Genomic DNA, 24,099 nt, shown 5'->3' with positions numbered 1-24,099 from the left:
AAACTGCATCAAATAAAATTCTATGTGTCTTGTTCTCTCACCTATAGCCAATGCCTTCAGGCCCAACAGAACGAAAATTGAAAAACCGTATTCTGGTAGTTTACTGAAATTTTCAATATCTTAATATACGTATGCAAGCAATTGTAATGAAGAGGCTACCTAAACGAGGAAGTACTGTTTCTATTCAAGTGGTCCAAGATTGCTCACTTAGGACATAAATCAAAACAAAAGTGAAGAGATGTTACGTACGTGTCAAAATCCAAACTAGTCCCCGTAGGTGAGGTAGAATGCGCTTGAAACGTCTCTAGCTGCCACCTGCAGAGCAAAAATCCTTAGCTGTCGATATGTACTCACAGCAGGAACCGTGGATGTGCATTGACAAGAAAACAATGGCAATGAGTCAACATCGACGTCTGGTGAGTCAACTTCCACTGACCGGTGCCGGTTCCGCTGGGCGGATACCCAGACGGGACTGTAGCCGCCCAGCCTCAGGCCGGGCAACCCGTCGGAGCAACGGGAGCTGCGGAGCGCTCTTCCGTCCTCCCTCCCGAAAAAGAAACGGGCCTCTGCGGATCCGTTCACCCGGGATAATAATATCAACAAGTTCGGCACTCCCCGATTTTCCCTCTGCTCCTTTGTTCCTGGCACCATCAATTAATTAATCACCACCACTACGGTCTTAAGAACCTTGCCCTACCCGTCAATGTATCTCCACATCCACTACACCGGTTTCTCTCCCAAGAAATCTCCAAATCTATTAGACGCTAGCTGCCTTCCGCACGTCCACAAACTACACACTTACTTACTTACTTAGGTACATACAAAGTAATCAACTCATATATAAGCCGCTGATCCTGCTCTTTCCAACCATTTTGCTTCCTCTCCTCCCTCTACCTTCTCTCTTACGACTAGCTCATCAGTACTGAACTACACTTTTTATTAATCTTAAGCATGCCTCACTCCGTTAATCCTGCATTACAACCAAACACTCTCAAGATAGCCATCCTGGGTGCCGCAGGTGGTATTGGACAATCCTTGTCTCTGCTATTGAAGACACAACTACATTTCCCTCTAAAGACAAACTCCACCCAAAGAGACAAGAACCATATCCATTTGGCACTATTTGACGTCAATGAAGATGCCATCAACGGTGTCGTCGCTGATCTATCACACATCGACACTCCAGTATCCATCTCCAACCACTCCCCCAAGACGGGCATCGAAGACTGTTTGAAGAACTGTTCTCTAGTGGTTATTCCTGCTGGGATGCCCAGAAAACCAGGGATGACTCGTGAAGATTTATTCACTATTAACGCTAAAATCATGTCCAGTTTGACTGATTCCATCGCTCAAAATTGTGATCTTTCCAAAGTTTTCGTATTAATCATCTCCAATCCAGTGAATTCTTTGGTGCCTGTCATGGTTAACAGATTATGGTCCAAATATCCACAATTATCAAAGGGTACAAATATTGAAAAGAGAATTATGGGGGTCACCAAATTAGATATCGTTAGAGCTTCCACTTTCTTACATGAAGTTAACATTGATGCCGATATTACTCCAAGAACAAATGATATGCCTGATGTTCCTGTCATTGGGGGACATTCAGGTGAAACCATCATGCCTTTATTTTCACAATCAAGATCATATAAATCTCTAGATAGAGATCAAATTAATTATTTGGTTCATAGAGTACAATATGGTGGTGATGAAGTCGTTAAGGCTAAGAATGGTCTTGGTTCCGCTACTTTATCCATGGCTCATGCCGCGTTTAAAGTAGTTAATAAATTCGTATCTTTGTTATTGGGTAACGTGGATCAAATTCATGGTATATGCTACGTTTCTCTAAAGGATGCTGATGGATCACCCATCGCTCCCGGTGCAGAACAATTATTGAAATCAATCGATGATTGCTCCTTTTTCTCCATACCAATGTCAATCTCAAAGAAGGGTGTCACTGCAATCGATTTTGATATCATTGATAGAATGGACAATTATGAACGTAATGAAATGTTACCTTTATGTCTACCAAAATTGAAAAATAGTATTGCTACAGGTTCTAAATTCGGCTCTCAAGATTGATTGATTGATTGATTGTTCCCACACAAACTGTACATAATTTACTGCAAGAAAAGTAATTAAATATATTCGTCTCCCCCCTCCCTCATTCATAATCATGCTGGTGCAAGTTATCATATATTGAATTAATCATCCAGCCCCCCCTCCCAAATTTTAATTTTTAAACTCATCGTACTTTGCTCTTTTTTTTTTTTCCAATCACTCATACATACGTACGTAATAGTATTTTTAAAATATATTCTTATTGGAATAAATAAATTAATAAATTAATGAATGAATGTTGTGCGTTGATTTATTTTATACAAATTATTAAATTATAAATGAGCATAGCATAGATTAAATGTAACCAATTCTATTAGCAATATCTAAAGCATCATAATCAGCAGTCAATCTAACGTAAGCCTTCTTAGTACCATTTGGTCTAACCAAAGTATTAACGGACAAGACATCCACTTCATATAATTCCTTAACAGCCTTCTTAATTTGATGCTTGTTAGCCTTCATGGAAACTTGGAAAACTAAAGTGTTACCATCTTCCACTTTCTTCATAGCGGTTTCAGAAGTAATTGGTTGTTCCACTACTTGGTAGGAATCTAATCTATTATAATGAGGCACAGCCTTGGATGCATATTTTGGAGCTCTAGCCAACTTTAATGTCTTTGGTAATCTGAAAGTGGCAGAAGTTCTCACTTTCAAAGCCTTCTTACCATTAGTACCCTTGACAACAGCCTTCTTAGCTGCAGTAGCTTTTGCTGATGGAGCCATTTTTCTATATGTTTGTTGTATCTTCTATCTTTTAAACTTTACTAATAAATCCCACTATCTAACAAACACCCTCCATCACATATACCTGATACCTGATGCTGCCATTGCGTAATTGCCATACCTACACTACCACTACAATAGGCCCCAGCACTACTCGACCCAGTACCGTATCACAGGATGGATGGATAGAGGGATTGCCGTCCTCGCAATGTCCCAGGCAGGACACCAGCCCAGCCCAGTTCGCCTTCCCTCCTCTCCCTGGGCAGAATCCCTGTTAGACGAGCGAGCCCACGCTTTCCTTCCCGGCTGCCTACCTTCCCGCCCTGTCTCCCTGTCCAGAGCTCTCAACGACGCAACAGAACCGAATTTTCCATAGCAAAAGCGAAACCCGTACCGCCCGCACACACACAAAAAACAGTCACAGAAAAAAATCCGGAACCTCCAGAATCAACCGCTTACGTTTCTGCCGCCCATCTCTCTAACTACCTGCGTGCATGGATGGTCCTAACAAGCACAAACAAACAAACACAAACATACAAGCACATGCGCATGAGCGATGGATAACTACTACCATGATGGGAACACACACACAGCCACCCGTTTACTAGCAATCAAGACAGTATCGTATCATGCCGTAGGGTCCTTCACAACGCTTTAAGCGCCCACGCACGTGTACAGTGACAATCGGGTCGACCGAGGAAAAAACAAGAATGCAGTGAACGCCACGGGAGGGAGGAAATTTGAAGTTGGATTTTGAATTTGAGGAGCAGGAGGATACAGTGGCTAATTCGGTAACAAACAGATAAACAGAAACTTGGACAAACCACTCCTCCTCCATTAAACGCCTTCAATCATTGCAATAGATTCGTTTGTGGAACATCGTGACTCAATTGCCTCTTTTACTTATTTATTTTGTGCACCATTTCAATCACAAATCTAAAAACAACAACAACAACAAACTAAACTAAAATAATATCATTATAATGTCGGCCACGGGATCAACAAGTAGCATCAATCATAACAATGTGGAAAAGACCAACGAATTCATAGCCGATGATGTTACTTCCAATAGATCAAACACAGTAAGGAGAATGTTGATTCAAGAATATAGAAAGATCGGTAGAGGTGCCTTTGGAACTGTAGTACAGGCTTACATTACGCCGAATAAAGAAGATTGGTACGGTCCATTTGCAATTAAAAAGGTTCCTGCACAAACAGAATATAAATCAAGAGAATTGGAAATATTAAGAATTACCAATCACCCTAATATCGTTAAATTAGAATATTTCTTTACTCATGTATCACCACAGGATCATAAAGTTTATCAACATCTAGCCATGGAATGTTTACCAGAGACTTTACAAATTGAGATTAGTCGATACGCTCATAATAAGATGGAATTGGCATTGAAACATGTTAAATTGTATAGTTATCAAATTGCAAGAGGAATGCTTTATTTACATGCTCTAGGTATATGCCATCGTGATATTAAACCTTCCAATATATTAGTGGACCCCAATACAGGTGTTTTAAAGATTTGTGATTTTGGTTCCGCAAAGAGATTGGAAATAAATCAACCTTCCATAAGTTATATTTGTTCCAGATTTTATAGAGCTCCTGAACTAATCCTTGGTTGTACTCAATATACTACTCAAGTGGATATATGGGGGCTTGGATGTGTCATTGGTGAAATGTTATTGGGCAAAGCTATCTTTCAAGGTCAAGAACCTTTATTACAATTACGTGAAATTGCTAAATTATTAGGTCCACCAGATAAAAAATTTATCTTTTTTTCAAACCCAGGTTATGATGGTCCATTATATTCTAAACCTTTATTTTCAGGAACGTCACAATCAAGATTTGAAAAATATTTCGGTCATGCTGGTGTGGAAGGTATCGATTTACTAATGAAAGTACTTGTTTATGAACCAGAAATTAGATTGTCACCAAGACGTATATTGGCACATCCATTCTTTGATGATTTGAAAAAGGAACAATACTTCTTCCCCAGAGAATCTACTCAACCAGTTCATTTACCACCATTATTTGATTTCAGTGAATATGAATTACAAATATTAGGTGAATTTGCTAATAAAATTATACCTCAAAATGAGGAATGAATGAATAAATAAATAGATAAATTAATTTTAATCTAATCTAACTAATCAATCTGTACTAAAAAGAATGAAAAAAAACAAACATGAAATCTTTAGAATCATTTTTTTATATATAGCATAAATATCTTGCATGATTATAAAGTTAAAGAGTAAGAATATTCATCTTCAATATTCTGTGCAATCCAAAGAACCACGCAACTAATCAGAATAAATATATTCCCCAACACATTATTAATACCCATACCAACAGTAGGATAACTCGTATAATCCTTAACTAAGAATTTAATAATTAAAACAACAATAGATCCAGATAATCCACCAGCCAACAATGCAAATCCAAAAAATAAAATAGAACGTGCCTGCCATGCCATTGCTTCATCCACTCCGCCAAACGAAGACGATATACCACCATCATTGGATAATGCACCCTGTAACAATCTATTCTTCTCAATGGAATTCACAATAAGCATCCCAAATGTACTGCAAAGGAATGGGATCCAGTCGATAAACGTCACATGGACATCGGATGCATTGGAATGCTTGGAATATAATGCTGCATCGAGGAAGACCCAAAACCCTAAGGCGTAAAATATACCTGATAAGTAGACACTTACCGTTCTTACCCCGTGAAGTTTGGGGAGCGAGAAGGGAAAACGAAATAGTCTATCACTGTTGTTGGAATCCATAATTGTGTTTATAGATAATGGATACTGGAACCTTGTATTGTTTGGCAAAAAGGGGTTTCATTCATATCAATGGGTTGACAGAATTGCAGTTAGCGTTTAGCGTTATTCTATAGATACGAGGCGTAAAATTTGGATGTTCGTTACCCAGTCGGTAATTATCAAAACATATTAAATACACATAAGCAAACATTTTATCTGCAAATATTAAATCAAATGGGAGCAATTGGTGATGCTTTACTTGATTATTGATCTAAAATAGAATCTCATTTCAAAATCAATTATTATACACAGAATTATTTTGTAGTGTAAGGATGATTGCCCTTGGAGTATTCTTTTTCGTTTTCCTTGAAATTGTTCCAATACATTAGACTATTCAAAATAACACAACCTCCCTTTATAAACAGACACACTAGATATACCTTTTTGTTCAAGTGAAGACACGGAATATATCTCCTTCCAAGTGACACACTTTCGCGTCTTTTCCTTTCGCGTCCATTGTTGACGTTTTCTAAACATACAAACAAAAAACCTATCAAAGGCAGGAACCAACTACACTGATCCTCAAAATCAAACAAACAAACAAACATGCATAAGCATAGTGTTAAGAAGTATGAGCTTGTAGCCTCCTTGTTGGTTACTCACAGTGATTCTGCTAATTGCTAGGAGATAGAAGACTACTTAATCATAATTCAGATATCTTTTCACTTTATATAGCTGACTATAGTCTGCCCTATTGATCTTACTGAAATATCCGAAAGAAAAAAAATACTTGAAGTATTCTTATACATAGCAGAATATATTTAAATTACAATAAATAACATTTAAAGTCTGAAGTAAAACCAAATAAATAAGTAAATTGAAAGTGACCACTCAATCATACCTGCTGTACTTACTGGGTAAACTGGCAATAGATCCATTCGAAGGGCCACCATTCCACCTAGGAATTGGCTTATCATTATAGTTTTTGTTGTTACGATGGTTCGTCCTTGGTAAGAAACTAGAGATGACAGATTTAGCACCACTTTCAGCCGCCTCATTCAATGTTGTTGGAGGATCAATTCTCTTAATCCAAAATGATGCAAGGAACCACCCACAAATGGCTAAGAATACCAATACACCAAGAATACCAAACCACCAGCCTAGGTTGTCGACTCCTTCACCTGGGACATGTACATTCATACCAAATAACCCAGTGATCACATTTAATGGAACAAGCATAGTACCAATCATAGTCACCTTACCCAACATTTCTGTTACTTTATTATTTGAATTGAACGATTCCACTTGCAATTGTGCTAAATAATTCGAGTGAGATCTGGAGAAAATTTTCTCGTAAGATAATAAATTTTGATACATTGTTAACAAATGATCTTGAATATCACCCAAATACAATGCAATATCACCTCTTGGTTGGGTAGTATAATGCTCATAGGAATTTCCTTGCATATTATTAATCTTCTTAAAATTATTCATAGATGTTGTGCTTTGTAAGTTGGCTATATTAATTTCTGATGTCAAAGCAGGTCCAATACCATTGGCCTCATCCTGACACCTCTTGGCAAACATTTTAATAACGTCAGCTTTACCACTTAACAATCTCATCAATGTCATAGTTTTACGTCTACTTTCACCAATTCTTTGCAACATTTTTGCAAAATCCATATCCCTTGCCATGAACACGGAATCCTCAATGGAATCTGCTTCATATTCAATGGATTGAATCACTGGAGCAAAACTATCAGTAATGGCATCGATCAAGGCGTAACATAACCAATCTGAATTAACATTAACATAATCTCTTAACTGTCTCACACGTCTCCTAACATTGGCGCAATGGGGAATGGGGCCAAAATGGAATGTAAGAACACCAGATCTGAATACAACAATGTAAACATTAATGGGTTCTAAGAAATTCTCAGATTCTTTGTCATTTTCAAAAGAATGAAAACAGACAAAATAATAGGATTTAAACAATTCCACTTTTTCTCTTGTTTCTTGCATTCTGATATCTTCTGCAGTCAAAGGATGGATTCCAAATGCCTTGGTAATGCAACGCATTTCATCATCTGTGGGACAACTACAATCTAACCACCAGGTTGGTTCGCCACCTCTAAATAAATCATAAAATGATTGATTGGAGTTCACTAATGATGGGATATCAGTAGCATGAACTGTCTCTTCAGACTCAGAACAGAAGAAAGAGAATCTATCTGGTGCATTAAATCCACCACCGCCGCCAAAATTGAAATTTGATTGCGTCTCATTACCCATCCTAGATTCACCTTCAATCTTATTATTACCAAATGAAATACCTTGAGGTTTCCCAATGTACTCTGATGGAAATCCCTGTGAACCTAAATCGTTGTGATCATACTCTTTAATTCTTTCATCTTCCTCATCTTCCTCAATATCCTTCTCATCATCATCTTCGGTATGATTAAAGGGTTTAGGAGTATATTTAAGTGCTGCAGAGGAAACGGAAGTAGAAGTTGAAGTTGAAACTCCACTAGTACGACCGTTCATATTAGAAGAAAATCTACTATTTCTATCATTTTGCAATGACATCATATACTGTCTCTTTAGGACGTTTGATTGTTCCGCAAATTCTTCCAATTCATCAAAATCAATCCCGTTGACACGACTGTGTAACTGAGGTGGCATGGGGAAACAAACATCTTCCTCAGTCTCTTGAGATTCTCTTGATGCCTGCGATGCGTCACTATCGAACGATGCTCTTGCCTTCTTATTTCTTCCCTGTGGTAATTTTTCTCCAGAACCGTTTGTCTTGGATGTAGTTATATTAGACAATGTTTCTGCTATATGTGTCAAAGGATTTATAGATGAGACATGAGAAGTCACAGAATTTGTCCTAACCTTTTGGTTCTTTGCCATCTCTGGGTGAGAATGAGGACTTGAAGCTTGAACAGGTGAAGTTGGTTGATTTTGACTGTGATGGTGGTGATGCTGCAATGATGGGTCATTTGCCGGCTCGTTCTCTTCATTAAATAATTGCTGCTGATGAGAGATGGTTTGTTCCAACCTCGAAGGTCTAGCATTAGCAGTCTGAGATGCTGATGATCTTAAGTGATGGCGACCAGCCGCATATGTATCATCACGCTCCTTAGCAGCAGAAGCTCTATTTTCTTGGTGATGTGCTTGTTTCTGGTCAACGGAGGCCCCAGCAGGATTCCTAGTAGGGTCTCTTTTGCTGGTAATAGTCTTCTGAATCACACTTGGTATCGCATCCTGACGGATAGGCAAAGAATCCCTGTGTTGTCTGTGATCATAAAGTTCATTATGATCCTCCGTCCTCATGGAAACCATGGATCCTACTATGGAGGTTGTAGGTGATAGAGTAGGGGTTAAATTTGGAGTTGAATGTTCTGAGGTAGAAGATGAATCCATGATACTCTATTTTTGTTTCTATTTTTTGTAGTTGTAGTCAATATTTCTAAACACTGAGGCTCTCGTTATTACTGAATATGTCAATACAGTGGTGCCCTATTTCATTCTTGGGAGTAAAATTTCAACTGGCTCTCTAAGTTGAATTCAAACTTTTTATTTTTTTTCGCAGGTACAGTCTCTAGTGTTAGAAGGATGTTGTTCAGTTTAACTTGAAACGCACATTAATACAATTAAGCTGTGTATCTTGAGTGTATACATTAACCGAAGTGTATTGGAAACGTGATGAATACGGGTCAAGCCATTGCATTTTATTTGAAATGCATTTAAAGGAAAAGAGATAAAGCGCGAGACGAAAATTTTTTGAGATCGTCTTGCACGTGCGCCAAATTTGTTTGCTGTCAGTAATACAATTTGATAGGTTGCGATATGATAAATAAGTTAAACATGGTATATAAACGCCGCTAAATTTCTAATTCCAGTAAGAATATTATCAGAAATTAGAAGCATGAAACACATAAAAACTGCAAAGAGGTTTTGATTCAGTCTGAATCCTGTAGATGTCTTGGGGTTATCTCCTGCTTGCTTTCTATTTTTATCCTTCACATCGTTAAATATTCCTAAATCATGCAAAATCTCTATCCTTTTTACCTTTTCTGGTACTTCACCTGTCCCATTGTATATTTTAAACTTTGAAACTAGCTCTGAGTCTTCCAACTGAACAAATTGCCCATGCTCATTAGACACTCCCTCTTTAATAAGAAACACACCTAAGTCACTATCTACTTTAGTGTCAATGTTGAGATTACTATATTTATCCAGGCAAACGGGGCAACCATTCTTAGGAATATTATTTTTACTCTTTTGTTCATAAAAAATTAAGTTTCCATCTCTAGTAGGAACTTTTAGCTGCTGTCTTCCAACTTGATCCAAATGAGTATAATGCTTCTTTAGTTGGAAAAAATCATCCAATAATAGAGCATCCCCTTCCCCATTAATTTTGACTAAACCATAATTATTAGGTTCTTGTGTAAACTCGTAGACTAACCCCCCACTGAAAACGTCATTCATACGATCAGAAAATAAGGCACTAACTTCCTCGAATTGCCTGGGCAAAACTTTGTTGCAGCCAAATTCAGAAAATATTAGTGGTTTTGTATAACTTTTGTATGTGTCGATCAATTTGTCATACCCAGATGATTCCATTGTCTGTGACCCACACCATTGATAGGAATTAATGCCATAAAAATCAACACTTGAGGCACTATTTCCATGTTCGCAACATTCTAAATATTTGGATAATGATACTCTATATCTTAAATAATCTGCTGCTGAGTAGCCAACAGGAATTGGTCTTGGGGAATGAAGTTTGATGAATTGTTTCATATCCTTAATCACATTTTTAATATATGGTGGAGAATACTGAGCAGATCTCCTATCGTTGACAATTTCATTACCTGCAAAAAACCCTAAGGTATTATTATAATAGGAAAACTCTTCAATGATGTTAAATATATGTTCCAAATATAAAGGATGGTAACTTGTCCAAGGTTCATATCTATTTAAATGTTGGTTATCCAAGGGGGAATTGACATCAAGGACTAAATAAATCCCTGCCACTGCTAACATTGTCATACATTTATCATGATTCAATTCAGGATTAACTGAATAAATCCTTACAGTATTAATTCCTAATTCTTGAAATAAAGATATATCACGGGCACACACTTCAGGGTCTGAAAGGGGGTCCCTTTCCTCAGTTATCTCCGACGACCCCCCTGGTTGGTAATCAACACCCTTAACAAAGAACGGTTTTCCAGTGACAGAATCAATAAACCTGTTGCCTTGAACAATGATTGGATTTATGGCACTCTCCGAATTGGCAAATTTGAAGGAAAGACAAAGTGCGAACATTACCCATCGTAGAAACATCCTAAAATATCTCATATACTTGGTTTTGAATAGTTTGGTATTTGTTCTTTAGGTGATTGGTTAGGGGAGAAAAGGTTGTTTTATAGAATTTGGAAATTTTTTAGCATTCTATCAATATTTTTTGTGTCATAAACTCGCGACGCTGGTCTGCTCCGTATTCTACAATAATTATTCAACCTCAATATATGCCTCATATCATAGCGTAAGATTCAGTACAATATGTTCAGGTATAATGATCATTATATTAATATATGAAAGATTCAAGGTATATCCTTTCTAAATAAGTAGATTATAACGCAAAGAAATTATTATCATCAAAGGTTGGGTATATAAAACCTTGTTCAGTTAGCGTTGTACAACAATTTCTTGCGGTATTCTCATCTATATTCAACGATTGTGCAATAAGAGGAATTGGAACTGCAAATGCATTGGCGTCTTTACCCTCACATTGCTTCTTACAAAATTCTAAAATTCTATCAGATATAGAATGGTTTGATTCATTCTCAGTGACAAATAATGATTGCCCACTTTGATTTCCACCCATTGCTCCTTGCTGTAAAGGTTCTCCGGAACCGGTTGACGGATTTGGAATCTTGCCATTGGCAATAGCATGCCATTTTATAACTTCTAAATGGTGAGCCAGCACTTCATTGAAGCTTTCCACATTCTTGATGACAGCATATTGAATATTTTTCTTCCCACCAAATTCTTTTAGAGCACCAAATATCTTAACATAGGTACCCATTTGATACTGTTGTGCTGCTTGAGAACTACCTTGCTTATCTTCTTCATTATTTCCTGCAGCCATGTCAGTAGCATCGTCACTCCATTTTCTCACTTCAATTTGGCCCGTACCATCTTCGATTGTAAGATATATATTAGATGTATGATCTGTAATATTCCTTACAACACCAACGAAACAAACATGATGAAGTTCTTGATTGTGAGAGACGAAGGGACCATCTTGAATTTCTTGGGTGGATTCTAAAATTTGCTTAATGGTCACTGGATGAAGAGTGTTCGTTCTGTTAACTGCTCCATCTGCATCACCTGAATTAGGTCTATCTGAGTTATCAAAACCACCTCCTGTAACTGAAGAGAACTCTGTGTAAGGTTGATAAGCTATCACGTAAATTTGTCAGAAGACATTTCGTTAGTAAAATATTCCATTTCTGAACTTGGTGAAAAATATAACATACTTGCCATAATGTTAATCTATTCCTTTTTATTGGTTACTGCTGCTCCTATGGTGTGGAACTATAACTTCTTAAGAGTTTGCTGATGGTGTTGAAAAGTGCAAACGCGTTACCTTCTTACTTTCGCGTTTGTTTTCTGTAAACTTCAAAACTCGTTTTAGACGAAAACGTAAATTTTTCAATTAAACGCCCAGCTTCAAGAAGTGGTAAGCTCATCGAGTTAATTTGTAGTCGTATGAAAACAATATATTTTGCTAGGGGGTCTTTTGACGATAGTTTCATAATATGGAGACAATGGATGTGTTACTACAAACTCATTTGCTATTGGCATCAGAAGTTTCTGTATTACAACAACTTTCAGTTCAACCTGAACAGGAACTCGAATGGAAGCTTGCACAGCTTGCCTTGAATGGTCAATCTTACGAAGTGGTCCAACTAGTGCTAAACGAATTTACTGAGAAAATTAACATTGAGACTATAACAGATGATGCATCTTTACTAAATTCAATCAGATCGTTTCTGTCCAAACACTTCCATAAAGATAAGAACATAGCACTTACATTTTCTATTGCATTATTGCAGTGTTTTATTCAAAATAACTATACTGGTCCTTCAACACCTATCGATATCTATGACATTTTCTCCCAAGACTTGACCAAAAAGGAAACTATTAATTCCTTGCTAATTCAATCATTAACTGTTTTGGGTCAATGTGCCTATGAATTAGTTGATGATCCAATGTACCTTGTTCTATCATTACTTTTATTGGAGCAAATAACGGAACAACCAACATTATTTGGGAATACAGTAGACAGTGACATAGCACTTCCTGTGATCTCTTCCACTGAAACTCCAGGTATTATTGCATTAGCACATTGGTGGAGAGCAAGAGCTTTACTTGTCCACTTGTCACTTCTGCCTGAAGCAACAGGATATCAGCCTACAGTTGCAGCTACAATTTTACAATCTATCGACTTAGCTCATGCTGTTGTTAAGGATTTGCCAGCCACCACTTCAGAAGAATTCAAGAAATGTATATATACCATATATTATTTGGAGAATGTAAAATGTTCCTTAGCCATTAATCACGAGCATTTATGTCTACCGTCCTTGACAAAGGTGATGAAGTTAACCAATTTTCAATTTGTCTTAACAGGTGCTCGTGCCAAGAGAACTAAGTTTCAGGAAAGAGCACATTCAAGTTTGATTATTTTGGCTGAATCATCATTTAATCCTCAAATGCCCAATTTATCTTCGACTAAAACATCATCTCCCGAGAGTTTTGACCTGAATTCTGATTTACTGTTAGAGAAACCGCAATTTGAATCTATAGGATCGGAACCGCTAGATGAACAAATAATTAAGAAACAAAAAATCGATTCATCAAATGATCAGCTTTTAGAAGATAAACTTTTACCTTTAGCATTACGTCAAGAGTACATTCCGCAAAGTCTACAAATCATAGACCCAAATAACCAACCTGCTCTATCAGCCTATGATTCATTACAATTATTACTGCGTCTTTACACAATTAGACAGACAAGTCCTGCTAAAGATCCTCTGGTTGAGGAAGAATTAGGTGCATTGATTGGCAGAATTATTTACCAAACGACTGGTGATAGAAACTGGACGATCTTCTCACGTTCCCTGTGGGAAAGATCAATTGTGGAGACCACCAAAGCCAAGACGCTTGAGAGGGGGTTATTGCAAATGCAATCTCTTGTTGAAGAATTAGGTTTAAAAATTCAAACACGAATGATACCTCAGAATAATGAAGAAGAGAGCGTGGTTCCTAGATTGAAATACATTCATCAATTGCCATTTATTCCACGATGGGAGCTAGACGCTACTCTAGCTGAAAAATATATGTCACTAGGTGTACTAAAGTCTGCTGTTGAAATTTATGAGAGGCTGCAAATGTGGTGTGAGACTGCTTTATGTTATGCTGCAGTTGGAGACGAAAAGAAAGCCGAGGAACTTCTCTGTAAAAGAGTTAGAGCTAATCCAAACGACGCCAGAGCATGGTCTATTCTTGGTGATATTAAGCAAGATCCTTCATTATGGGAGAAAAGTTGGGACATTGGAAAGTACGTTAATGCCAAGAATTCTCTTGGAAGATACTATTATAACCCCCCTGCCTCTTCTGGTTTAACTAGAAATTACAATCTTACTTTGAAACACTTAAATGATTCATTGAGAAGATATCCATTGAATTTTGAGACATGGTACTTTTATGGGTGTGTTGCCTTAGAATGTAATAAGATGGAGGTAGCCGCCGAGGCATTTTCTAGATGTGTTTCTTTGGATCCGACACATGCGATGGCTTGGTCCAATTTAAGTGCTGCCTATGTGGAATTGAATAAATTGAAGGAAGCTTTCAGCTGTTTAAAACGTTCCATTGCATGTGATTCACAAAGGAATTGGAGGATTTGGGAAAATTATATGCTAGTATCTGCTAAGCTAAATGAATGGGATGATGTATTAATTGCTTGTAAACAACTTGTTAATATCAGAAGAAATAAATCAGGGGAAGGGTCTATTGACCTGCCAATTGTAGAAAAATTAATTGAGCTACTGGTTTCTAGTGATTATCCAAAATGTGATGATGACGAAGATAGTATCGAAAGCCAATTAACACATTTCCAAAAGTCCTGTATAGAGTTTGTGTGTATTACGTTGCCTTCTGTGATTACTACAAGTGCTAGATGTTGGCGACTAGTTGCTAAAGTGGAACTTTGGAGGAGACGTCCTTGGGCTGCCTTGGAATGTCATGAAAAGGCATATAGAGCGGTATCGCACAATCCAGACCTAGAAATTGATGAAAAGATATGGAACGAAACAGTTGATGCATGTGAAGATCTTGTTGCAGCATATGAATCGTTAGGTGAAATGGAAGGAAAACATGGACCAAGCAGTTTAGTATGCAAAGACTGGAAGTACAAGGCTAGATCAACTATTAAGGCCTTGATGAGCAAAGGTAAAGGTAGATGGGATGGCTCCGACGGTTGGGAGAGATTATTACAGGCAAGAAGTCAAATATAGGAGGTAGAAACCAACTTTATCGAATGCTAAATTGTATTAATGTCTACATATAAACTATAGAAATAAAGCAATGGAAATATGTAAAAAAAATCTTAATCTGCAAAATTTATTCTGAGTCTCATAATTTACACTTGTACATTGTGAGTGGTAAATTGGAGTATATTGCAATATGCTTCATATCCTTATTGTACATCTCTTCAAGTAAATGTTCCCTACCTGCCACATCTTGCTAACTGCCATGGTTGATTATCTAGAGGACATGCATCCCTCGTTTTAATCCATTTATTAATACAATGTAAATGGAAGGCATGATTACATGTCCCCCATGCAGCAACACACTCATTATCTGTATCCGTCATAGCTTTCGGTTGACATTCAATACATGGTTCCATAATATGATTTCTACAGATAGCGCAGTTATCAACAGCTATATCCCACGACCAAAACGCCACTGCGGTCCATTTCTTGATTTCAAATTTCTTCTTTTGCTGTGTTGTGTTTTCAGTTTCTGTGTCGATATCCATCTTATCAAGATCGCTCATTGTGGATTTATGCCTTTCTTCTGTATCTATTATATTTTAACTGTGTTCCTATTGATATCGAAGGGTTCTTTAATTTTCTACAGAATGATGGATTTGTAGAGGTTTTTCTTTCTTAGATTTATAGGGTAAAAAATTAAATTTTATTACAACCCTACATTTAAAGTCCTAAACCCTAAGAATTTTCCAAACCCTCGGACAAATTCAACTCCTACCCAACTCCGAAAGACCAAGAGGTGACTGTTATCTGCAATTATTTGCTATAATTATGAAGCTTACTAAACCACAAATGTTAACTGACATTCTCCCAGTTTTAACTGTAATTTCAACAATTTAAAAAAGAGTCGGCCACTAATTAAGACAGTTACAACTTCTTTGTCCAACTATTTGTTGCTTTACTTTCTTTGATTGATAAGACAAGTTTGAATTCTATAATGTTGGGGGCACTTATGCTCAACAGGACAGATAAGTTACCTTACCTTATACTGTTTATGATATAATTGTTAACTGGAAATTTTTGGTTAAATATCAAGTTACTTCCTTAAGTTAAAATTCCAGAACGAAGTGGAACGATGGGTTTTGACTACAGCTAGGAAAATGAAGAAGACTACTTCCAATATACGTATATTTTTGGAAGAAAATATTTACACAACGAATATATGGCACCGAGGACCATGACTAGACCCATACAGAGTTGACAGGCAATGAACTCACCTGCGAATCTCTTCTTGGTACCACTCTGGTCTTTCCATACTAAACATCATATACGCGCAGTAAAGGATGAAGCAACAGGCACAATAAGGCAAGGTATTTTCAAGCCAATAATGTATCCTAAAAGTTTTGTAACAGTACGAAGTTCTGGAGTTTCAGTCAATTTTTCTGTCATTCGAATACTTCCGTTTTCTGCTTTTTCTTACAATTATTTTTCTGTGCTTAAAAGTTAAATCTTTTGAATTTGCTATAGAATAGATATTTATGCCGTTTTTGCCACCCAATTTCTTCCCTCAATTGGACAAAACGATATTTTGAATAGTGAAAATTCTTGGAACTCCGCGGGCGGCTAATATAATATTCATATTCTTGTCATTGTTGTCGTTGGTTGACATGGCGCTGATTGATAATATCTGGTCCAACAAAAAAAGTACACTTGCAACAGAGGCACTTCATGAAGAATAAAAAAATACTGTTTTTCTGGGGCATGATTTCCTGACTTAAATAATAATGATGTATACCTAAATGAAGCTACAACGCTTGCTACAGATACCGTGGTCATATGACTAGTAAAATACTAAACAACAGTAAGAAGCTTCAGGTCTAATATTATGCCTAACTAGAGGGTTGTGACATATGCATTTAATCCAATACCAAATTGTGTTGGGGGGAAAGGGCCCTGAATCATCCTTGGTAAGAACTAATTTTGGTTCTGTACAATGGCAATATGGAAACCAAGCGGGAGGAATAGAAATCAATGATCCCACCGTAATCAAGTAGCTAAACGAACGTAGGGTAGGTTAATAATATTAATCTTGCATAATTAGTTTCAAAAACCTTGAAATATTAGCAAAAGGACAGTTGAGCACTTTACCATAACTGATAGCATTCTCGGAGCAAGTATAAGTAAAATAGTCTATACGTTTATTCTAAATTATGGCAGGCAGTAAAAAATAAGCTATTTTGAAAGGGACAATAGTTAAATGGCACGGCAAAGAGTGTGTATTATACTTGAACAGGTTTTCCAAAATTTGAATACAATTTTTTTTCATATTTTCTGGGCAATATCAATTCTTGATAAATTAATAGGAGTTATTCCTATATTTATTGCTACTTTAATATTATTAGTATTACCATTTACAGATAGAAGTGTAGTAATATGTAGAATCCACTTGATATAAGTTCCTCTAAGCTGATGAGATATAACGTTAGATTCCCAATTAACTTTCTCCTTTCTGATTCATATTTGTCAATACATGCTGCCAAGTTGTGTAACCAACAATGGCATCAGAAAATGTAGGTGGGAATATGTGACGCCCTAATATATTTGATACTGCATCGAGGGCACATCCAAAAAAAAAAGTGTAGAGGAAGCCATTCCTCAGTTTCACACTTCGGAAAACACAGGCATCATAACGTCTCACCAGTGGTCTTATCACGGGTCGTTTATCCTATAAGTTTTTGGTTTTCATTGTTATTATCAATTTGATTTTATCTAGAATTGCAAGTCGCGTGATACGAGACATCTTTTTTTTAGTAGCGTTAACGTTAACATTACATCAAGAAAAGCTCTCAGACCAACGATAGCCCAGGTTCTTCAATTCTCACCAAGAAGTTGTTTCAACGACCAAATAAAAGAGATAGGCATCAGACTAGTACTGTGAAAACGGATTAATAATGCCAAGCAATGATGCAAATGACGTTAGCTCTTTATATCCTCCACCACCACCCTATATCAAATTCTTCACACAACAAAACGTTGATAAATTGGAGAAGTATAAAGAGGAAAAGCAGCTGACAGAAGCTAACGATGAGAATGATCCTACTGTTGTAGAGGGAGACAGCGAGGAGGTGTTTACTAACGAACTAGATTACTTAATACCACCTAAAATGCCCAAATCTCACCAATATAGAGCGTTTGGAAGTGTTTGGCAAGTGAAAGACCAGCTACCTGACTTGGAGAGTATGGGTATTACACAACTATACAAAAAATCTGATGAGATAGGGAAACCAACCAATTATCAATACAAAATCCAAGAATCTAGAAAACTGTTGAAATCACTACTTCTGAATTACTTAGAGCTAATTGGTGTCTTGAGCATAAACCCAGAGATATACCAACAGAAAGTTGAAAATATACGAACAATACTTATTAATATACACCATTTACTCAACGAATATCGACCACATCAATCTCGAGAGTCTTTGATTATGCTACTAGAGGAACAACTGGAGTACAAGAAGAGAGAAATTAAACATATTGAGCAGACTTGTGATCATGTAAGAGAAAAACTTTCCAAAATCAGTGATCCCAAGTCTCTAGATTAATATATTAAGCCAACCTAATTTAACCACTACAATCCGCATTCGAGTACATCACTAAGTAATACCACTATACACTTATAAATAACGGTATATACGACGCAACATAACTAATCTTTTTGGTTCATATTGACGAGAGCAAATCATGATGATTAACTAACTCCGGCATAATGTTTGCCGAGCCCGTTGTTTCTACCCCGCGCTTTTGACACAATGTTTTTCTTTTCTCCACTAAGGAAATTTTTCGTCAATACTTCTAATGAGTTACCTTTTCTAATAGTCTTTGGTAAGGCTGTGATTACATTTTTCAAAACCTTCTGCATTTACCTTTTTGACCTTTATCCAAATTTACCTTTACTGAATATCAAGCATTAGGAAAGCTATAAATAGCGATGTTATACACCTTCTATTCTTCTTTTCTGAGTGATCACATCTCATTCCTTCACGAATATTTCTTTTCACGAATAAAGGTTTTTATTCTTTATATTACCAGACTATTCCTACAAACAATCCCAATATCTATATTCCATAATTACAATACAATGTCGTTCAGTTCACAAGAAGATATTTTTGATGATACATTCTATAAATTCTTTGGTATGCATATACCTAATCCTGCCCCAATAGAGATATATAGTCTCCAAAACGAGGGAAACAACCCATATGATGCTCTACAACAGAGTTGTTTACACTCTTCAACTACGAACCTCGATCAAACTCCAGTGAATGATTTGCTCGACAATATCTCAAGAGAAGCAGAGCCTTCCGATATTGAAATTAATAACTCTTCCTCATCTCCATCTTCCGTTCGAGGACGTTCATATGATTCCTTCTGTGGGATACCGTCCTATGATTCCCCGATCACAAAGCCTTCGTCATTTTATAACGATTTACAGTTGAGGGCAGACACTACGAGTCCATTAACTTTATTGAAAGCTAAAAAATATTTAGTAGTTCTTGTTGGACTACCTGCTTCTGGTAAATCTTCTGTGGCTAAACATTTGATAGATTACTTGGATCAAAATAACGTTTTGGGCCAACCAATCCGCTCCGGTATTTACAATGCGGGAGATGTTAGAAGGAGCAGTGTCATTATAACTAATGGTCCAATTATTATTCCAAATGGTTCTGTCGAAGATGATATATTTAATCCAAGGAATGCTAAGAAGAAGGAAGAATTTGCAAGAGTTGCACTGGATTCTTTGCTCCATGATATGGCTAATGATGTTATTGATTTAGCTATCTTTGATGCTACTAATTCCACAATTGAAAGAAGAAATTATATTTGGAATGTGCTTCGAACTTTTAATAACGAGTCAAATATCATGGTTACACCATTGGTTCTTGAAGTTTCTTGTGATAAATCCGAGTATATCAAATACAATGTCCACAATAAGGCGTTTAATAAAGACTATTGTGGCAATCCCTACTCTTCCTCGATTCTCGACTTTGCTAAGCGCCTACTTTATTATAAGAAACAATTTACTCCTTTTAATGAAATTGAATATCCGCTATTATCAAGTGCTAGTAATGGTAATATTTTTCACTTTAGAATAAGTAATGCTGGTATCTCTTCTGTCGGTAATATGATAATGTTTAATAAAGACATTTTTGATTTAGAGACAAATTTATTAATCAGAGAAATAGAGAAGTTTTCATCAAACTACCATAGGTATTATGGATATTGTTACACAGATAGAGTGGAGAACTTTTTTGATAATTGCACTTCAAACAAACAAACTCCGTCGGTAAAAGCAGAAAATATACAGAGAGATTACTATAGGAAGGTTCTATCAGAAATATTTAATAGCAGTTTTCTAGAGACCCTGAGAATGACCAATGTTGAATTAAGTTGTGGAGGCAGCGGAGAACAAGCAATACACATCGCTAACAACAGTATATGACAATGTTTTGTATTATAGAGAGTTTAAATATTAATTAATATAGTTTATCTAATATAACAGTTTTAAGTCTCGCCTAAAATGGCGTTGCACCCATCTCAAGCTAGCAATTGACTAATTAACCCAATCCCGGGAGGGCTCCAGTTTTGGTGGTGGATGTCAGGCCAGGTAAACTGAAATCACCGGTATTTGTTGAGGAAGAAGTGGTGGTTAAATTAGATGGAATATCCGTGGAATTTAGAACAGGTGGTGCTGCACCATGCTCAGTTTTCTCTCTTACAGCGTTAATATTATTATTAATCCCGAAAAACCAACCATTGACTTTCTCATTATTATATGTTGGATCATCATATGCATTTGGATCCACAGGTTTAGCTCTTGTCCAAAATCGAATTGTTCTATCCTTCGAGGCGCTTGCCAATATATTCCCTGCAGGATTATATGCCATCGATGTGACACATTTGTCGTGAGCATACGGTATCACGTGAGATGGTCCCTCAAGGTCCTGTAGCAAATCAAAATATTTCATCGCACCGTCATAGTTCCCCACCGTGAACATCGATTCATTAATTGGGTTCCATGTTAAAGTCATATAATCTACTTCATCTCTTACACACATAAGTTCTTTCATTGAGTGCCTTATATCAAATACTCTACACGATTTATCTTTAGATATGGCTGCCAGTAAGTTACCTCTCGTTGGTTGAAATCTTGTTTTTAGTACTGTATGTTTAAACTTGATAATCGTTGAAATACATTGCCCAGATCTTGGATCCCATAACTTAACCAGGTTATCTTTAGAAGCAGAGACAATTAATCCCATCTCAGGATGCCAATCACAACTCTTAATATCCCAATGGTGACCAGATAACGTCCTCTCCACCTGTCCGTTACTGAAATTCCAAATCTTCAAAACATTATCATCCGAACATGTAACAAATTTAGAATCATTATTACTAAATGAAATATCTCTAATACATTCTGTGTGAGCGTTTTCAAATTCTTTGACCATGTTAAAATTTGGCTGCCATATTTTAATACCTCCATCGGCATCTCCACTACACATCCAATCCCCAGCATGACTATACTGTATACAACTAACCGCTGAATCATGAGCTTGCATTAAACTTTCAAAATTGAAAGATGTCCCATTCCATAATGAGAATTCACCATTGTACGTAGCAACAACAAGTCGCCTTCCCTCTGGTGTCCATGTAATAGCAGGAATAACGTGTTTTACTTTATTGGAACTTAAATGTGTGAATTTGCAAGCCAGGTTAATGATTCGATGATTACTATGTCCCTTATATGTATCTGGTGGTAAAATATCTGCTGAATATGACGTTTCTGGTTCTATGACTGGAGTTGTCGAGAGTCCATGTTTCCTATAGAAATAGAGTCTGGTAAAGGGGGAGCTGACATCTACTGTCCTTCGATGCGTTACATATTTCTTTTGTGTTGCTGGTAACGGGAGATTAGGTGAAATATTACTGAATTGATCCATGGGTGCTTCTATTTTGCCATACGCCCTTCATTATGAACAAACTAAGATTCGTTAAGTCAGGAATTTTTCATCTTTCATTACCACAACGTTGGAAAAATAAAGTTCCCGGCATGTTCTAGCGCCTATAAAAGAACCGGGAATAGATAATCTAATATACCTTATGTAGACTATGAAAAAATGTTTTTATAATTTTGACTATGTAATCTATAAATTTATAAATAGCCAATAGTCACAAAAATTCATCATGCCCTTTAATATAGCGAGGATAAGACGCCCATACTACGGTAAGCGCAGCAACCATTATCCAACATAGCAATGGTGTCCATTCAATTCCAATTAAATGTGTAATCACCCCAACCATATAGGGTAATGCAGCACCACCACAACCACCTATTGCGACAGCAAGACTTATTCCTGGGATATGTAGATTTCCTGGTAATATTTGTAAGGTAACTATACTTGCATTAGGGAATAATGGTCCCATAAAAAAGCCACAAAAGAAAACCACCAAGAATAACCCCGTAAAATACAGTTTGGAATTATAATTTATAGCCCCTACAATGACAAATATTGTATACCAAAATAAAGTCAAAAAGCCATAGCCTCGACTAGCCTTGTACTGATTTGAAAAAAACCTATCTGTGGCAAACCCTAACACTAATCTACCTAAAGTAAACCCAATCCAGTAAGCTGATGCAATATATGACATAGCAACTTTATCAGTTGATTTGGTAGCCAATAAAAACGAGAAAAACCACGAACCTGTGGAAATTTCAGCTCCCAAATAAATAAATAGAAATATCGAATTCAATAAAATAATTGGATTCTTTATTAAAGTGAGAAATTTAGTTTCATCTGGATCTTCTGGAGTATCGCTGTGTTCATTTTCTTTGGCAACGGCACAAACATAATCATATTTTGCCTCTGTTTCAAACCTAAACGCAGGTATGATAAAACACATTCCCACGAATGATGTTATTACGGGGAGCAAAAAAAATAGAGACCAATGTCCCCACTCAACAAAATGAGCTACCAATGGAGGTGTAAGCATTGCAGCAGCCCCATAAACTGAATGCATAATTCCCATCATTTCGTTTTTATGGATGACGAGGTTTCCTATGAACACATTAGCGATTGAGTCTACTATTCCAAGAGCCAAACCTAAAGGTAGACAACAAAACATATAAACGTAAAAGCTCCGAGGCTTACTTGCTAAAATGCCGAAAAAGACTAGACATAATGCTGTAGCAGTGATCATACCACCTCTCATTCCAATATATCGATGTAGAGTTTCATTATAGAGTGACGCCAGAGTATAGCCAAACAATTGCAATAAGAAAATATTTGAAACTTTAACAGTGGATATCTTGTAATGCTCAGTTAATGTCGGCAGTAACGACCCTGTTGCCTGATCATTAAACCCAAAGACCAAAAACATTATCATGCAAGCAACAATTTGATACTTTACAAGTGGAACTTCCTTATAATTTAAAGCATATACTTTTACTTTTTGGTCTTTCCACATAATGTTCTTCATTTCCCCTGAATTTGTGATGGAGGCATTAAGCTCTTTCATAGTGGGATGTTCTTCGGAGTTGCCCTCTTCGGTTATTAGTTGATCCAGTTCAAAGTCATTCGGCGTTATTTGTCCTGAGCTCATGTTGGTACTTTATCGAATGTGTTCTACTATTTGATGAATGTATCGATTACCTCCTTCGAACTCTGTATGTTTAACAATTGAATAAAATATATCTATCTCATTATAAGGAATTTTTTATTATTTAAGCATTAGGGTTGAACAAATATCATTTAGGGCAAGGTCATGATTGGTCCAGGGCTAACCAAAGAACCCTAGCGTCAGTAATGTACTTAATCATATAATCATTGACAGTTTATAGACTAT

The 24,099-nt window shown here is 36.7% G+C and overlaps 13 protein-coding genes across 13 annotated transcripts; 5 read left to right on the top strand and 8 right to left on the bottom strand.

Annotated features, from left to right (window-relative positions):
• Window positions 1-951: 951 nt before the first annotated feature.
• MDH2 (malate dehydrogenase MDH2) lies at window positions 952-2,082 on the top strand (the record flags this gene model as incomplete). The annotated part of the gene is made up of 1 exon (XM_003675762.1): window positions 952-2,082. One exon carries the CDS (start codon window positions 952-954, stop codon window positions 2,080-2,082), a length of 1,131 nt encoding a protein of 376 aa, XP_003675810.1.
• Window positions 2,083-2,415: 333 nt separating this feature from the next.
• Window positions 2,416-2,844, bottom strand: RPL25 (60S ribosomal protein uL23; the record flags this gene model as incomplete). The annotated part of the gene is made up of 1 exon (XM_003675761.1): window positions 2,416-2,844. The coding sequence occupies one exon, from the start codon at window positions 2,842-2,844 to the stop codon at window positions 2,416-2,418; it is 429 nt and encodes a 142-aa protein (XP_003675809.1).
• Window positions 2,845-3,827: 983 nt separating this feature from the next.
• YGK3 (serine/threonine protein kinase YGK3) lies at window positions 3,828-4,964 on the top strand (the record flags this gene model as incomplete). The annotated part of the gene is made up of 1 exon (XM_003675760.1): window positions 3,828-4,964. The coding sequence occupies one exon, from the start codon at window positions 3,828-3,830 to the stop codon at window positions 4,962-4,964; it is 1,137 nt and encodes a 378-aa protein (XP_003675808.1).
• A 131-nt stretch (window positions 4,965-5,095) lies between these two features.
• Window positions 5,096-5,647, bottom strand: VPS68 (Vps68p; the record flags this gene model as incomplete). Its single annotated transcript, XM_003675759.1, has 1 exon — window positions 5,096-5,647. One exon carries the CDS (start codon window positions 5,645-5,647, stop codon window positions 5,096-5,098), a length of 552 nt encoding a protein of 183 aa, XP_003675807.1.
• An 870-nt stretch (window positions 5,648-6,517) lies between these two features.
• Window positions 6,518-9,052, bottom strand: ALR1 (Mg(2+) transporter ALR1; the record flags this gene model as incomplete). The annotated part of the gene is made up of 1 exon (XM_003675758.1): window positions 6,518-9,052. One exon carries the CDS (start codon window positions 9,050-9,052, stop codon window positions 6,518-6,520), a length of 2,535 nt encoding a protein of 844 aa, XP_003675806.1.
• Window positions 9,053-9,490: 438 nt separating this feature from the next.
• GAS4 (1,3-beta-glucanosyltransferase) lies at window positions 9,491-10,996 on the bottom strand (the record flags this gene model as incomplete). The annotated part of the gene is made up of 1 exon (XM_003675757.1): window positions 9,491-10,996. The coding sequence occupies one exon, from the start codon at window positions 10,994-10,996 to the stop codon at window positions 9,491-9,493; it is 1,506 nt and encodes a 501-aa protein (XP_003675805.1).
• A 274-nt stretch (window positions 10,997-11,270) lies between these two features.
• On the bottom strand, window positions 11,271-12,187 carry RFA2 (Rfa2p; the record flags this gene model as incomplete). The annotated part of the gene is made up of 2 exons (XM_003675756.1): window positions 11,271-12,103; window positions 12,181-12,187. The coding sequence occupies 2 exons, from the start codon at window positions 12,185-12,187 to the stop codon at window positions 11,271-11,273; spliced, it is 840 nt and encodes a 279-aa protein (XP_003675804.1).
• Window positions 12,188-12,462: 275 nt separating this feature from the next.
• Window positions 12,463-15,219, top strand: EMW1 (tetratricopeptide repeat-containing protein EMW1; the record flags this gene model as incomplete). Its single annotated transcript, XM_003675755.1, has 1 exon — window positions 12,463-15,219. One exon carries the CDS (start codon window positions 12,463-12,465, stop codon window positions 15,217-15,219), a length of 2,757 nt encoding a protein of 918 aa, XP_003675803.1.
• Window positions 15,220-15,431: 212 nt separating this feature from the next.
• On the bottom strand, window positions 15,432-15,761 carry HRT1 (SCF ubiquitin ligase complex subunit HRT1; the record flags this gene model as incomplete). The annotated part of the gene is made up of 1 exon (XM_003675754.1): window positions 15,432-15,761. The coding sequence occupies one exon, from the start codon at window positions 15,759-15,761 to the stop codon at window positions 15,432-15,434; it is 330 nt and encodes a 109-aa protein (XP_003675802.1).
• A 2,385-nt stretch (window positions 15,762-18,146) lies between these two features.
• Window positions 18,147-18,797, top strand: MED7 (mediator complex subunit MED7; the record flags this gene model as incomplete). Its single annotated transcript, XM_003675753.1, has 1 exon — window positions 18,147-18,797. One exon carries the CDS (start codon window positions 18,147-18,149, stop codon window positions 18,795-18,797), a length of 651 nt encoding a protein of 216 aa, XP_003675801.1.
• A 386-nt stretch (window positions 18,798-19,183) lies between these two features.
• On the top strand, window positions 19,184-20,695 carry PFK27 (6-phosphofructo-2-kinase; the record flags this gene model as incomplete). Its single annotated transcript, XM_003675752.1, has 1 exon — window positions 19,184-20,695. The coding sequence occupies one exon, from the start codon at window positions 19,184-19,186 to the stop codon at window positions 20,693-20,695; it is 1,512 nt and encodes a 503-aa protein (XP_003675800.1).
• A 115-nt stretch (window positions 20,696-20,810) lies between these two features.
• Window positions 20,811-22,196, bottom strand: PFS2 (cleavage polyadenylation factor subunit PFS2; the record flags this gene model as incomplete). The annotated part of the gene is made up of 1 exon (XM_003675751.1): window positions 20,811-22,196. The coding sequence occupies one exon, from the start codon at window positions 22,194-22,196 to the stop codon at window positions 20,811-20,813; it is 1,386 nt and encodes a 461-aa protein (XP_003675799.1).
• A 229-nt stretch (window positions 22,197-22,425) lies between these two features.
• Window positions 22,426-23,856, bottom strand: BSC6 (Bsc6p; the record flags this gene model as incomplete). Its single annotated transcript, XM_003675750.1, has 1 exon — window positions 22,426-23,856. One exon carries the CDS (start codon window positions 23,854-23,856, stop codon window positions 22,426-22,428), a length of 1,431 nt encoding a protein of 476 aa, XP_003675798.1.
• Between the last annotated feature and the right edge of the window lie 243 nt (window positions 23,857-24,099).

Source organism: Naumovozyma castellii, chromosome 3 (assembly GCF_000237345.1).
Source record: "Naumovozyma castellii chromosome 3, complete genome".
Taxonomy (NCBI): domain Eukaryota; kingdom Fungi; phylum Ascomycota; class Saccharomycetes; order Saccharomycetales; family Saccharomycetaceae; genus Naumovozyma; species Naumovozyma castellii.
The sequence above is the reverse complement of the archived record's forward strand: the minus strand, read 5'-3'. Positions and strand labels throughout refer to the sequence as shown.